The sequence below is a fragment of the Boleophthalmus pectinirostris genome, unplaced genomic scaffold (assembly GCF_026225935.1).
Source record: "Boleophthalmus pectinirostris isolate CB_2022bp ecotype Guang Dong unplaced genomic scaffold, ASM2622593v1 HiC_scaffold_16, whole genome shotgun sequence".
Lineage (NCBI taxonomy): Eukaryota > Metazoa > Chordata > Actinopteri > Gobiiformes > Gobiidae > Boleophthalmus > Boleophthalmus pectinirostris.
The window spans coordinates 38,152,408-38,168,956 of record NW_026571095.1 but is presented as its reverse complement, the minus strand read 5'-3'; the positions used below and the strand labels follow the sequence as shown (position 1 = coordinate 38,168,956).

General features: G+C 45.6%; 1 protein-coding gene across 2 annotated transcripts in view; it reads right to left on the bottom strand.

The window, feature by feature from the left end:
- Positions 1–7,269: 7,269 nt before the first annotated feature.
- The window catches only part of ccr9a (chemokine (C-C motif) receptor 9a), a 15,572-nt gene continuing 6,292 nt past the window's right edge, over positions 7,270–16,549 (bottom strand). For both annotated transcript variants that reach the window (XM_055151999.1, XM_055152000.1), the window contains exons 4-7: positions 14,156–14,572; positions 13,139–13,414; positions 11,263–11,439; positions 7,270–7,697 (exon numbers count right to left, since the gene is read on the bottom strand). In XM_055151999.1, coding sequence (XP_055007974.1) covers positions 7,437–7,697; positions 11,263–11,439; positions 13,139–13,414; positions 14,156–14,572 — 1,131 coding nt within the window. In that variant the 3' untranslated portion in view covers positions 7,270–7,436. The remainder of the gene's footprint in view (positions 7,698–11,262; positions 11,440–13,138; positions 13,415–14,155; positions 14,573–16,549) is intronic.

Genomic DNA, 16,549 nt, shown 5'->3' with positions numbered 1-16,549 from the left:
TCTGGTCTTGGTCTGGTCTGGTCTTGGTCTGGTCTGGTCTTGGTCTGGTCTTGGTCTCCTGGTCTTGGTCTGGTCTGGTCCTGGTCTTGGGTCTGGTCTGGTTGGTCTTGGTCTTGTCTGGTCCTTGGTCCTGGTCTTGGTCTTGGTCTGGTCTGGTCTTGGTCTGGTCTTGGTCTTGGTCTTGGTCTGGTCTGGTCTTGGTCTGGTCTGGTCTGGTCCTGGTCCTGGTCTTGGTCTTGGTCTTGGTCTGGTTGGTCTTGGTCTGGTTGGTCTGGTCTTGGTCCTGGTCTGGTCTGGTCGGTCTTGGTCTGGTCCTGGTCCTGGTCTGGTCTTGGTCTGGTCTTGGTCTTGGTCCTGGTCTGGTCTGGTCTGGTCTGGTCTGGTCTTGGTCTTGGTCCTGGTCTTGGTCTTGGTCTTGGTCTGGTCTGGTCTGGTCTGGTCTTGGTCTGGTCTTGGTCTGGTCTTGGTCCTGGTCTGGTCTGGTCTGGTCTGGTCTTGGTCCTTGGTCTTGGGTCTGGTCTGGTCTTGGTCTTGGTCTTGGTCTGGTCTGGTCTGGTCTTGGTCTTGGTCCTCTGGTCTGGTCTTGGTCTGGTCTGGTCTTGGTCCTGGTCTGGTCTTGGTCTGGTCTTGGTCCTCTGGTCTTGGTCCTGGTCTTGGTCTGGTCTGGTCTGGTCTTGGTCTGGTCTGGTCTGGTCCTTGGTCTGGTCTGGTCTTGGTCTGGTCTGGTCTTGGTCTGGTCTTGGTCCTGGTCCTGGTCTGGTCTGGTCTTGGTCTTGGTCTGGTCTGGGTCTGGTCTTGGTCTCTGGTCTGGTCTTGGTCTGGTCTTGGTCTTGGTCTGGTCTGGTCTGGTCTTGGTCTGGTTGGTCTGGGTCTTGGTCTGGTCTTGGTCTGGTCTGGTCTGGTCTGGTCTTGGTCTTGGTCTGGTCTGGTCCTGGTCTGGTTTGGTCCTGGTCTGTCCTGGTCTTGGTCTCTGGTCCTGGTCTGGTCTGGTTGGTCTGGTCTTGGTCTTGGTCTTGGTCTTGGTCTTGGTCTTGGTCTGGTCTGGTCTTGGTCTGGTTGGTCTGGTCTGGTCTGGTCTGGTCTGGTCTGGTCTGGTCTTGGTCTTGGTCTTGGTCTTGGTCTTGGTCTGGTCTGGGTCCTGGTCTTGGTCTTGGTCCTTGGTCCTGGTCTGGTCCTGGGTCCTGGGTCCTGGTCTGGTCTGTCCTGGTCTTGGTCTTGGTCTGGTCTGGTCTGGTCTTGGTCTGGTCTGGTCTTGGTCCTGGTCTGGTCTGGTCTGGTCTGGTCTTGGTCTTGGTCTTGGTCTTGGTCTTGGTCTTGGTCTTGGTCCTGGTCTTGGTCTTGGTCTGGTCTGGTCTTGGTCCTGGTCTTGGTCTGGTCTGGTCCTTGGTCTGGTCTTGGTCTGGTCTGGTCCTGGTCTTGGTCTGGTCCTGGTCTTGGTCCTGGTCTTGGTCTGGTCTGGTCTGGTCTTGGTCTTGGTCTTGGTTGGTCTTGGTCTTGGTCTTGGTCTTGGTCTTGGTCTTGGTCTTGGTCTGGTCTTGGTCTTGGTCTGGTCTGGTCTTGGTCTGGTCTGGTCTGGTCTGGTCTTGGTCTGGTCTGGTCTGGTCTTGGTCTTGGTCTGGTCTTGGTCTTGGTCTGGTCTTGGTCTGGTCCTGGTCTTGGTCTGGTCTTGGTCTGTCTGGTCGGTCTGGTCCTGGTCTGGTCTGGTCCTGGTCTGGTCTGGTCTTGGTCCTTGGTCTTGGTCTGGTCTGGTCTGGTCTTGGTCTTGGTCTGGTCTTGGTCTTGGTTGGTCTTGGTCTGGTCTTGGTCCTGGTCCTGGTCTCTGGTCTGGTCTTGGTCTGGTCCTGGTCTTGGTCTTGGTCTGGTCTTGGTCTGGTCTGGTCTTGGTCTTGGTCTGGTCTGGTCTGGTCTGGTCTTGGTCTGGTCCTGGTCTTGGTCCTGGTTTGGTCCTGGTCTGGTCTGGTCTGTCTGGTCTTGGTCTGGTCCTGGTCTGGTCCTGGTCTTGGTCTGGTCTGGTCTGGTCTTGGTCCTGGTCTTGGTCTTGGTCTTGGTCTTGGTCCTGGTCTTGGTCTTGGTCTGGTCTGGTCTGGTCCTGGTCTTGGTCTCCTGGTCTTGGTCTTGGTCTGGTCTGGTCTTGGTCTGGTCTGGTCTTGGTCTGGTCTGGTTGGTCTGGTCTGGTCTTGGTCTGGTCTTGGTCTTGGTCTTGGTCCTTGGTCTGGTCCTGGTCTTGTCTGGTCCTGGTCCTGGTCTTGGTCCTGGTCTTGGTCTGGTCGGTCTTGGTCTTGGTCTTGGTCTTGGTCTGGTCCTGGTCCTGGTCTTGGTCTGGTCTTGGTCTTGGTCTGGTCTGGTCCTGGTCTGGTCTGGTCCTGGTCTTGGTCTCTGGTCTGGTCTTGGTCGGTCTTGGTCTGGTCTGGTCCTTGGTCTGGTCTTGGTCTTGGTCTCTGGTTGGTCTTGGTCTGGTCTTGGTCTGGTCTGGTCTGGTCTGGTCTGGTCTGGTCTGGTCTGGTCCTGGTCTGGTCTGGTCTGGTTGGTCTGGTCTTGGTCTGGTCTTGGTCTTGGTCTGGTCTTGGTCTTGGTCTGGTCTGGTCTGGTCTGGTCTTGGTCCTGGTCTCCTGGTCTGGTCCTGGTCTGGTCTCTGGTCTGGTCTGGTCTGGTCTGGTCTTGGTCTGGTCTTGGTCTGGTCTTGGTCTGGTCCTGGTCTGGTCTGGTCTTGGTCCTGGTCTTGGTCTGGTCTGGTCTTGGTCCTGGTCCTGGTCTTGGTCTGGTCTGGTCTGGTCTGGTCTTGGTCTGGTCTGGTCTGGTCTTGGTCTTGGTCTTGGTCTTGGTCTGGTCTTGGTCTTGGTCTGGTTCTGGTCTTGGTCTTGTCTTGGTCTGGTTCTGGTCTTGGTCTTGGTCTTGGTCTGGTTCTGGTCTTGGTCTTGGTCTTGGTCTTGGTCTTGGTCTGGTTCTGGTCTTGGTCTTGGTCTTGGTCTGGTCTTGGTCTGGTCTTGGTCTTGGTCTTGGTCCTGGTCTGGTCTTGGTCTGGTCTGGTCTGGTCTTGGTCCTGGTCTTGGTCTTGGTCTGGTCTTGGTCTTGGTCTTGGTCTTGGTCTTGGTCTTGGTTGGTCTGGTCCTGGTCTTGGTCTTGGTCTGGTCCTGGTCTGGTCTTGGTCTTGGTCTGGTCTTGGTCTTGGTCTGGTCTTGGTCTGGTCTTGGTCTTGGTCTTGGTCTTGGTCTTGGTCTTGGTCCTGGTCTGGTCTGGTCCTGGTCTGGTCTGGTCTGGTCTTGGTCTGGTCTGGTCCTGGTCTTGGTCTGGTCTGGTCCTGGTCCTTGGTCTGGTCCTGGTCTGGTCCTGGTCTTGGTCTTGGTCCTGGTCTTGGTCTGGTCTTGGTCTGGTCTTGGTCTTGGTCTGGTCTTGGTCTTGGTCTTGGTCCTGGTCTTGGTCTTGGTCCTGGTCTGGTCTTGGTCTGGTCTTGGTCTGGTCCTGGTCTTGGTCTGGTCCTGGTCTGGTCTTGGTCTTGGTCTTGGTCTTGGTCTTGGTCCTTGGTCTTGGTCCTGGTCTTGGTCCTTGGTCCTGGTCCTGGTCTGAACCTGATGGACTCGAGCTGCTTCACTTTTTTTTTCATCGTGTTTTTAAATGTGTTTTTTTTTGTCTGAAACGTCACAAAATTCAACATTTAAACTTTTTTTCTGAACCAAAGTCTCAGTGTGAAACCAGCTCCTTTGATTCGGCTCAAAACAAAATTCTACAAAATGTGTAAAAAGTCCTGAGTTTTGTCCAGTTGAAACGTTGGGACCTTGTTCACTTTTTCTGAAGCTTTAATGTAGAAACATGTTTGAGACGAGAACTTGATCCAAACAGATCGAGGAAGATGAAAATGTGTTTTACTGTAGATTTTTGGTCAAAGATTCTGAATCTGTGTCAAATATTTTGTGTTTTTTAAAGTTTTGCATTTGGTTCCTGCTCAAGTCCCTGAGCTCCTCCAAAACTTCAGTTTGAAATGAATCAATGTTTTTATGCCTTTAAGCTGATCAGAATCGACCCTCTGACCCTCCGCTCCCTCTTCTTCTACACATGGACCAGCTCCTCGGTCTGAAGGTCCAGAGCTTCTGTCCCCGACCTCCACCTGATGTTGAAGAGACGAGATCCTCAGGACGATCGTCACCACAGGATTTAAACCATCAACAAACAAACACAAACAACAAACTAGAACAAAATCAATAAAACTAATTCAGGATCATGTAGAACGTTGTTCATATAAACATTTGAAGACCAAAATGTGGAGGTTCACAGCAGCAGAGACACAAGCCACAAGAGCCAGAGCCGGAGCCAGAAGGAGCCAGAAGAGCCAGAAGAGCCAGAAGAGCCAGAAGAGCCTCCTGGAGAACTTCCTGTTGGGCACACGGCTCCAGGGTTCGATCTGTCCACTCATATATACAGTATATATACATATATACAGTATATATACATATATACAGTATATATACATATATACAGACTATATATACATATATACAGTATATATACATATATACAGACTATGTACATATATACAGTATAGTACATATATACAGTATATATACATATATACAGACTATATACATATATACAGACTATATACATATATACAGACTATATATACATATATACAGACTATGTACATATATACAGTATATATACATATATACAGTATATATACATATATACAGACTATATACATATATACAGTATATATATATATATATACAGTATATACATATATATATATACATATATACAGTATATATACATATATACAGACTATATACATATATACAGTATACATATATAATATATACATATATATATATACATATATACAGACTATATACATATATACAGTATATATACATATATACATATATACAGACTATATATACATATATACAGTATATATACATACACATATATATATATACATATATACAGTATATATACATATATACAGACTATATATACATATATACAGACTATATACATATATACAGATATACTACAGTATATATACATATATACAGACTATATACATATATACAGTATATATACATATATACAGACTATATACATATATACAGTATATATACATATATACATATATACAGACTATATACATATATACAGACTATATACATATATACAGATATATACATATATACAGTATATATACATATATTCAGTCTATGGTTGTATAAAAGTGATGATGATGTATAGAAAATGTCTAATAACAAAGTTTCATCATCATTTTGTGTCTAAATGTGTTTGTTTACGTCCAACATCCACATTTCATGTTTGCTTCTTTTGAAACTGTATGTGATGTTTCCAGTTTGTTTTACTCATATTGTTGAAGTATTTCAACAGGATCATTAAACAAACAGGTTTTTTGGAAGAACATGGAGAATTACATGTGAATATTACAGTGAAATGTCAAGAAAACAACCAAACCGGGTCATTTTTGACCCACTTATGCATCTAAGGCTTAATATGTGTAGATCTCACAGGTTTGGAACTTGCACCATTTGATTCTCTGACCCTGAAAATGTGGGTTTAGTTAAAATCAACATTTCAACTTATTCAGAGGCTGAGATCTTCCAAAAAGTGTTTTTTGGCACCATTTAAAAAAAAAATCCAAGACATGTGGGCAAATGAAACATTGATTTTCTGACTCCATAAACTAAAACCTTTATAAAAATATAAAGGTTAACAAATCCCCAAAAAATTCCCACAAAAGTAAATAAGGAACCGGACTAAAGTTTGTCTGGTCAAAGTTTGATCAAATCAAACTGAGTCACACGAAGAACCGACGTCCAGAGAAGAAACCAAAAAGACCAAACCTGGACTGAGACTCTCCAGCGTCGCATGAAAACTGACAACAGAGAGAAATGTTCAGGTTCAGTTTGGAAAAATCCGTTTGGAGGAAATCGATCTTGGACGTCAAAAACTGAAAACAAAAAACTGAGCGGCAACGAAATGTGAAAACCTGAATAAAAACACAAAATATTTAACAACAGATTCAGAATCTGTGACCAAAAATTCTACAATAAAACACATTTCATTCAGTGATTTTAGACATTTCTAAATGTTTTTCAGCCAAACCGGAGACGTTTGTGGACAGGAGCAGATTTCACACAAACCACACAAAAAACAAAAAACCAAAAAAACATTCTGCAGGTTTTTTCTGTTTCTCTTCAGGCTCCAGGGAAAAAAAGAGACGACCTGAGGCCACGACCTCGAGTCAGGAGCTCGACCTTTGACCCTGAAGTGTGAGGAACAGACTGAGCTTCCTGATTGGTCAGCAGACCGGTCACACTTCCTGTTTCTCCCCCAATGACACGAGACGAGTCGAGGCCAAAGGTTTAAAACTTTTATTTACAAAAGTGAAATTTACAAAAACTGAAAAACTGAAAAACTGAGCTCCACAACAAACCCAGACCCGGACCCGGACCCGGTCTAGACCCAGACCTGGTTCAGTCCTGGAACTTATGAAACTCTGATTAAAGTCACACTGTGGAATCTTTCTGGCTTTGATCTTCTCCGTCTCCACGGCGACCACAGGCCGTTACAGGTCAGGTCTGTGGAGAGGCCACTCCGCTCACTCACAGACGTGTTTAATGCCGTAGTGTGGAACATTCCGGCCTCATGTCCTCCAGAAAAGTTCCACAGTGAAGCTTTAATAAAAAAACATGAAAAAGCACAAAAAAATACAAAAAAACACAAAAAAATACAAAAAACACAAAAAAATACAAAAAAAACACATGTCACAGAAAGTCAACGAGATTTAAACAAAACGACCTGAGCAGCAAAAACTGTTAATATTATTATTATTATAATATTTATTATTATATTTATTATTATTATTATATTGATCACATGATCTGGTTTAAAGGGACATGTCCCTGTGACAGTTATTACATTATTACAGTGTTGTTATTATCATGAATAATCATAATAATAACAATGATCATAATGATAAAGTCTCTTAAAGGGGCGGTCTCTTGTCTCTTAAAGGCGCGGTCTCTTGTCTCTTAAAGGGGCGGTCTCTTGTCTCTTAAAGGGGCGGTCTCTTGTCTCTTAAAGGCGCGGTCTCTTGTCTCTTAAAGGCGCGGTCTCTTGTCTCTTAAAGGGGCGGTCTCGTGTCTCTTAAAGGGCGGGTCTTGTCTCTTAAAGGGGCGGTCTCTTGTCTCTTAAAGGCGCGGTCTCTTGTCTCTTAAAGGGGCGGTCTCTTGTCTCTTAAAGGGGCGGTCTCTTAAAGTCTTGTCTCTTAAAGGGGCGGTGTCTTGTCTCTTAAAGGGGCGGTCTCTTGTGTCTCTTAAAGGGGCGGTCTCTTGTCTCTTAAAGGGGCGGTCTCTTGTCTCTTAAAGGGGCGGTCTCTTGTCTCTTAAAGGGGCGGTCTCTTGTCTCTTAAAGGGGCGGTCTCGTGTCTCTTAAAGGGAAAGTCCCTGCGACGTGTCGCTGTCCGACAGAGTCCGGGGGCGGGACTTGGAGGACAGGAAGACCTTCTTCTTCTGCATGCTGGAGCGTGGCAGCAGCGACATCACTTCCTGTCTGAAGCGTCGGCCAATCAGAGCGTAGAGGAAGGGGTTGAGGGCGGGGTGAGCGAAGGCGAGCGCCTGGAGGACCAACCCCGTTTTATCCAGAAACTTCCTCTGATCACAGGAAAGAGACGCCGCCTGAGAGTCCCACAACTACAACAACACAACAACACACACACGTTACACAACAACACACACGTTACACAACAACACACACGTTACACAACAACACACAACTACACACAACTACTACAACACACATGTTACACAACAACACACAACAACAACACACAACAACACAACAACAACACACACGTTACACAACAACACACAACAACACACAACAACACAAACACACGTTACACAACAACACACAACAACACACAACACAACAACAACACAACAACAACACACGTTACACAACAACACACAACTACACACAACTACAACAACACACACACGTTACACAACAACACACAACAACACACAACTACAACAACACAACAACACACACACACGTTACACAACAACACACAACTACAACAACACAACAACAACACACGTTACACAACAACACACAACTACAACAACACAACAACAACACACGTTACACAACAACACACAACTACAACAACACAACAACACACACGTTACACAACAACACACAACTACAACAACAACAACAACACAACAACACACAACAACACACACACAACACAACAACACACAACAACACACAACACTACAACAACACACAACAACACAACACAACACACACACAACACAACAACACACAACTACAACAACACAACAACACACACGTTACACAACAACACACAACTACACACAACTACAACAACACAACAACACACACATGTTACACAACAACACACAACTACAACACACAACACACACACATGTTACACAACAACACACAAACACAACAACATCACACATGTTACACAACAACACACAACTACAACAACACAACAACAACACACGTTACACAACAACACACAACTACAACAACACAACAACACACACACAGTTACACAACAACACACAACACAACAAACAACACACAACTACAACACACAACACACAACACAACAACAACACACGTTACACAACAACACACAACTACAACAACAACAACAACAACACACACACATGTTACACAACAACACACAACTACAACACACAACTACAACAACAACAACAACACAACACAACACACATGTTACACACACAACAACAACACACAACACACAACACAACAACACACACACATGTTACACAACAACACACAACTACACACAACTACAACAACAACACACAACAACACACACGTTACACAACAACACACAACTACACACAACTACAACAACACAACAACACACACACATGTTACACAACAACACACAACAACAACACAACAACACACACACATGTTACACAACAACACACAACTACAACAACACAACAACACACACACGTTACACAACAACACACAACTACAACAACACAACAACACACACACGTTACACAACAACACACAACTACAAACAACACAACAAACACACACAACACACAACTACAACAACACACAACAACACACACACGTTACACACACAAACACAACAACAACAACAACACAACAACACAACAACACACACACGTTACACAACAACAACACACAACACACAAAACACAACAACACAACAACACACACATGTTACACAACAACACACAACAACACAACAACACAACAACACACACATGTTACACAACAACACACAACTACAACAACACACATGTTACACAACAACACACACCTACACACAACAACAACACACATGTTACACAACAACACACAACTACACACAACTACAACAACACAACAACACATGTTACACAACAACACACAACTACAACAACACAACAACAACAACAACACACACGTTACACAACAACACACAACTACAACAACACAACAACACACGTTACACAACAACACACAACTACAACAACACAACAACAACACACATGTTACACAACAACACACAACTACAACAACACACATGTTACACAACAACACACAACTACAACAACACAACAACACACACATGTTACACAACAACACACAACTACAACAACAACAACACACGTTACACAACAACACACAACAACAACACAACAACACACACATGTTACACAACAACACACAACAACACACAACTACAACAACACACATGTTACACAACAACACACAACAACACACAACTACAACAACACAACACACACACACACGTTACACAACAACACACAACTACAACAACACACATGTTACACAACAACACACAACTACAACAACACACATGTTACACAACAACACACAACTACAACAACAACACAACAACAACACACACATGTTACACAACAACACACAACTACAACAACACACATGTTACACAACAACAACACAACAACACACACATGTTACACAACAACACACAACTACAACAACACAACAACAACACACATGTTACACAACAACACACAACTACAACAACACACATGTTACACAACAACACAACAACAACACACATGTTACACAACAACACACACAACAACAACACAAACATGTTACACAACAACACACAACACATGTTACACACAACTACAACACACACCAGCCCCGTTTTATCCAGAATGTTCCTTATGGAGTAAGAAGCTTTCAGAAATATTTGTGCACATATATAACCCATTATAACTGATATATAACCCATTATAACTGATATATAACCCATTATAACTGATATATAACCCATTATAACTCATATATAACCCATTATAACTGATATATAACCCATTATAATATATTAACCCATTATAACTGATATATAACCCATATAACTGATATATAACCACCATTATAACATATATAACTGATATCATATATAACCCATTATAACTCATATATAACCCATTATAACCCATTATAACTGATATATAACCCATTATAACTGATATATAACCCATTATAACTGATATATAACCCATTATAAACCATATATATATAACCCATTATAAACTGATATATAACCCGATATATAACCCATTATAACTGATATATAACCCATTATAACTGATATATATAACCCATTATAACTGATATATAACCCATTATAACTGATATATAACCCATTATAACTGATATATAACCCATTATAACTCATATATAACTCATTATAACTGATATATAACCCATTATAACTGATATATAACCCATTATAACTGATATATAACCCATTATAACTGATATATAACCCATTATAACTGATATATAACCATTATAACTGATATATAACCCATTATAACTCATATATAACCCATTATAACTGATATATAACCCATTATAACTGATATATAACCATTATAACTGATATATAACCCATTATAACTGATATATAACCCATTATAACTGATATATAACCCATTATAACTCATATATAACCCATTATAACTCATATATAACCCATTATAACTCATATATAACCCATTATAACTGATTATAACTCATATATAACTGATTACAACCTATTATAACCCATTATAACTCAGACAGGTCAGGGGGTCAGGGGGGGATCGGGCGGGTCAGTGGGGGGGGGGGGGGTCAGAGGGAGGTCAGTGGGGGGGTCAGAGGGGGGGTCAGTACCTCGGCGATCAGAACTCCGTTGTGAGGAAGCTGAGTGATGATGAAGACGAGGACGATCGCCATGACGACCAGAAGGGGGCGGTGCCTGTGGAACGAGTGAGTCATCAGCAGCCGACGGCCAATCACAGCGTAGCACCCGCCCATGACGACCAATGGGACGAAGAAGCCCACCGAGACCTGAGACCGAGACCGATACTCAAACCAAGACCCAGACTGAGACTCAGACCAAGACCAAGACCCAGACTGAGACTCAGACCCAGACCCAGACTGAGACTCAGACCCAGACCAAGACCCAGACTGAGACTCAGACCAAGACCCAGACTGAGACTCAGACCAAGACCAAGACCCAGACTGAGACTCAGACCCAGACCAAGACCCAGACTGAGACTCAGACCAAGACCAAGACCAAGACCAGACTGAGACTCAGACCAAGACCCAGACTGAGACTCAGACCAAGACCCAGACTGAGACTCAGACCCAGACTGAGACTCAGACCAAGACCCAGACCGAGACTGAGACTCAGACCCAGACTGAGACTCAGACCCAGACTGAGACTCAAACCAAGACCAAGACTGAGACCTGAGACTCAGACCAAGACCCAGACCCAGACTGAGACTCGGGGGGTTTGGTCGGGTGGGGGGTTTGGGGTTGTCGGGGGGGGTTTGGTCAGGTGGGGGGGTTAGGTTGTCGGGTGGGGGGGTTTGGTCGGTGGGGGGGTCTGGTCGGTGGGGGGGGTTTGGTCGGTGGGGGGTTAGGGTGGGGGGGGTTTGGTCGGGTGGGGGGGTTGGTCGGTGGGGGGTTAGGTTGTTGGGGGGGTTTGGTCGGTGGGGGGGTTTGGTCGGGGGGGTTAGGTTGTTGGGGGGGGTTTTGGTCGGTGGGGGGTTTGGTCGGGTGGGGGGGTTTGGTCGTGGGGGGTTAGGTTGTTGGGGGGGGTTGGTCGGTGGGGGGGTGTTGGGGTCAGGTGGGGGGGTTAGGTCGGGGGGGTTGGTTGTTGGGGGGGTTTGGTCAGGTGGGGGGGTTAGGTCGGTGGGGGTTAGGTTGTTGGGGGGGGTTTGGTCAGGTGGGGGGTTAGGTTGGGGGGGGGTGGGGGGGTTTGGTCGGTGGGGGGTTAGGTTGGGGGTTGGGGGGGTTGTTGGTCGGGTGGGGGGTTAGGTTGTTGGGGGGGTTTGGTCGGGGGGGGTTGGGGGTTGTGGGGGGGTTGTGGGGGGGTTTGGTCGGGTGGGGGGTTGGTCGGGTGGGGGTTTGGTGGGGGGGTTAGGTTGTCGGGGGGGTTGGTCGGGGGGGGGTTGGGTTGGGGGGTTAGGTTGGGGGGGGGGTTTTGGTCGGTGGGGGGGGTTTTGGTCGGGTGGGGGGTTTGGTCGGGTGGGGGGTTAGGTTGTCGGTGGGGGGGTTTGGTCGGTGGGGGGGTTTGGTCGGGTGGGGGGGTTTGTCGGGTGGGGGGGTTAGGTTGTCGGTGGGGGGGTTTGGTCGGTGGGGGGGTTTGGTCGGGTGGGGGTGGGGGGTTTGGTCGGGTGGGGGGGTTAGGTTGTTGGCGGGGGTTAGGTTGTTGGGGGGGTTGGTCGGTGGGGGGGTTTGGTCGGGTGGGGGGGTTAGGTTGTCGGGGGGGGAGGTTTGGTCGGGTGGGGGGGGGGTTGGGTTGTCGGTGGGGGGGTTTGGTCGGGTGGGGGAGGTTTGGTCGGGTCGGTGGGGGGTTAGGTTGTCGGTGGGGGGTTTGGTCGGTGGGGGGGTTTGGTCGGGTGGGGGGGTTAGGTTTGGTCGGTGGGGGGGTTGGTCGTGGGGGGTTTGGTCGGGTGAGGGGGTTTGGTCGGGTGGGGGGTTAGGTTGTTGGGGGGGGGGTTTGGTCGGGTGGGGGGTTAGGTTGTCAGGGGTCACTCACCTGGAGGCTGAGGGCGGTGGCCTTGGCGGCGCGGCCCCAGTGGGCGGGGTAAACCGTGCGGCAGGTCATGTGACCGTCGTCCTGGGGCATCGCCGTGGCGAAGGCTAACTCCGGCGCGGCTAACAGCAGTGCTAGCAGCCACACGCTAACGCTAACGGCCCGCGCCCAGCGGCGGCGGCGGCGCTGAGAGTTCAACGCCGCCGTCGCGTGAACGATGACGACGTAACGGTCGACCGCGATGCACGCCAGGAACAGACTGACCGAAAACAGGTTCAACTGTGGAGAGACCAGACCAGGACTGAAACAGGACTGAACCAAGACTAGACCAGGACTAGACCAGGACTGAAACAGGACTAAACCAAGACTAGACCAGGACTAAACCAGGACTAAACCAGGACTAAACCAGGCACTAAACCAGGACTAAAACAGGACTAAAACAGGACTGAACCAGGACTAGACCAGGACTAGACCAGGACTGAACCAGGACTAAACCAGGACTAAACCAGGACTAAACCAGGACTGAAACAGGACTGAACAGGACTGAACCAGACTAGGACTGACTGAACCAGGACTAAACCAGGACTAAACCAGGACTGAAACAGGACTAAACCAGGACTAAACCAGGACCAAACCAGGACTGAAACAGGACTAAACCAGGACTAAACAGGACTAAACCAGGACTGAAACAGGACTGAAACAGGACTAAACCAGGACTAGACCAGGACTAGACCAGGACTGAAACAGGACTGAAACAGGACTAAACCAGGTCTAAACCAGGACTAAACCTGGACTAAACCTGGACTGAAACAGGACTAGAGCAGGACTAGAGCAGGACTGAAACAGGACTAGAGCAGGACTAGAGCAGGACTAGAGCAGGACTAGAGCAGGACAGGACTAGAGAGCAGGACTAGAGCAGGACTAGAGCAGGACTAGAGCAGGACTGAAACAGGACTAGAGCAGGACTAGAGCAGGACTAGAGCAGGACTAGAGGCAGGACTAGTCCGGTTCTGGTGGTACCTTGTAGGTGGCGGCGGTGAGTTTACAGAGTCCGGGGCCCAGGGTCCATCCTGCAGTACTCTGGTGCGCCCACAGGGGGAGCGTGAGCAGGAAGAGCAGGTCTGCGGCGCACAGGTGTAACAGGTACAGGTGAGTGAGCGCCTTCAGGCCCCGCCCCCCGCACACGCCCCGCCCCCTCCACAGGTACACCCACAGCACCAGCAGGTTCCCCACCAGACCCACCACGGCCACGCTCCAGAACACGGCCGGCTCCAGAGCGCCGCGGAACCGCCGCACGTCCGACCGCTCGCACAGGAAGTCCTCGTAGTCCTCCGTGAACCAGGACGAGGACTCAGACGAGGACTCCGACCAGGACTCCAACCAGGACCCAGACGAGGACTCCGACCAGGACTGTGTGGACTCAGCGAGGTCTGGGGGCTGGAGAACATTAGAAGAGTGTTACACGTCATCCTTTCACAATAAATCAGGTCACCCTTTCACAATAAAACATATCACCCTTTCACAATAAAACAGACAACCCTTTCACAATAAAACTGATCACCCTTTCACAATAAAACAGAACATCCTTTCACAATAAAACATATCACCCTTTCTCAATAAAACAGATAACCCTTTCACAATAAAACATACCACCCTTTCACAATAAAACATATCATCCTTTCACAATAAAACATATCATCCTTTCACAATAAAACAGATCATCCTTTCACAATAAAACAGACAACCATTTCACAATAAAACATATAAACCTTTCACAATAAAACATATCGCCATTTCACTATAAAACTGATCACCCTTTCACAATAAAACAGAACATCCTTTCACAATAAAACATATAAACCTTTCACAATAAAACATATCACCCTTTCTCAATAAAACAGATAACCCTTTCACAATAAAACATATCATCCTTTCACAATAAAACAGGTCATCCTTTCACAATAAAACATATCACCCTTTCTCAATAAAACAGATAACCCTTTCACAATAAAACATATCATCCTTTCACAATAAAACAGGTCACCCTTTCACAATAAAAACTATAGAAGCCCATTTCCACCAGTAAATAAAAAATAAGACTCACAGAAACTCAAAATTATGACTTTTAAACTTGTAATTGTGTCTTTAAACTCATAATTATGACTAAAACTAATAATCATGATTTTTTAAACTTGTAATTATGATTTTTAAACTCATAATTATAATTTTTAAACTCGTAATTATAATTTTTAAACTTGTAATTATGATTTTTAAACTCATAATTATAATTTTTAAACTCGTAATTATAATTTTTAAACTTGTAATTATGATTTTTAAACTCGTAATTATGATTTTAAACTTGTAATTATGATTTTTAAACTCATAATTATAATTTTTAAACTCGTAATTATAATTTTTAAACTTGTAATTATGATTTTTAAACTCGTAATTATGATTTTTAAACTTGTAATTATGATTTTAAGCTTGTAATTATGATTGTTAAACTCGTAATTATAATTTTTTAAACTTGTAATTATGATTTTTAAACTTATAATTATAACTTTTAAACTTGTAATTATGATTTTTAAACTTGTAATTATGATTTTTAAACTCGTAATTATGATTTTTAAACTTGTAATTATAACTTTTAAACTTGTACTTGTGAGTTTCTGTGAGTCGTTTATTCGTTATTTACTGGTGAAATGGAGCACTAGAATAAACGGCTCATCCTTTCACAATAAAGTTCAGTTTGACTCATTTCCTGCTGCGTGCGAGTTCAGTGAAACATGAACGGGAAACGTGACGGTGACAATTAAAGCCGCCGGACGGTTTAGATTCATAAACAGACTTAAAGTCACGAAACTAAACTAAACTAAACTCCAGTGACACAAAACGACGGTGATCCTCAACCTCAACCTCATCAACTGTCTGTTTCACTCTGTTCAAATCTGTTTCAGTTTGTTTGTTGATGCCCCCTCGTGTGTCAGAGTGTGTGTCAGGTGCCCTCCCTGTGTGTCAGAGTGTGTCAGAGTGTGTCAGGTGCCCTCCCTGTGTGTCAGAGTGTGTCAGATGCCCTCCCTGTGTGTCAGAGTGTGTCAGGTGCCCTCCCTGTGTGTCAGAGTGTGTCAGAGTGTGTCAGTGTGTCCCCCTCCCTGTGTGTCAGAGTGTGTCAGATGCCCTCCCTGTGTGTCAGAGTGTGTCAGAGTGTGTCAGGTGCCCTCCCTGTGTGTCAGAGTGTGTCAGATGCCCTCCCTGTGTGTCAGAGTGTGTCAGAGTGTGTCAGGTGCCCTCCCTGTGTGTCAGAGTGTGTCAGAGTGTGTCAGGTGCCCTCCCTGTGTGTCAGAGTGTGTCAGGTGCCCTCCCTGTGTGTCAGAGTGTGTCAGATGCCCTCCCTGTGTGTCAGAGTGTGTCAGA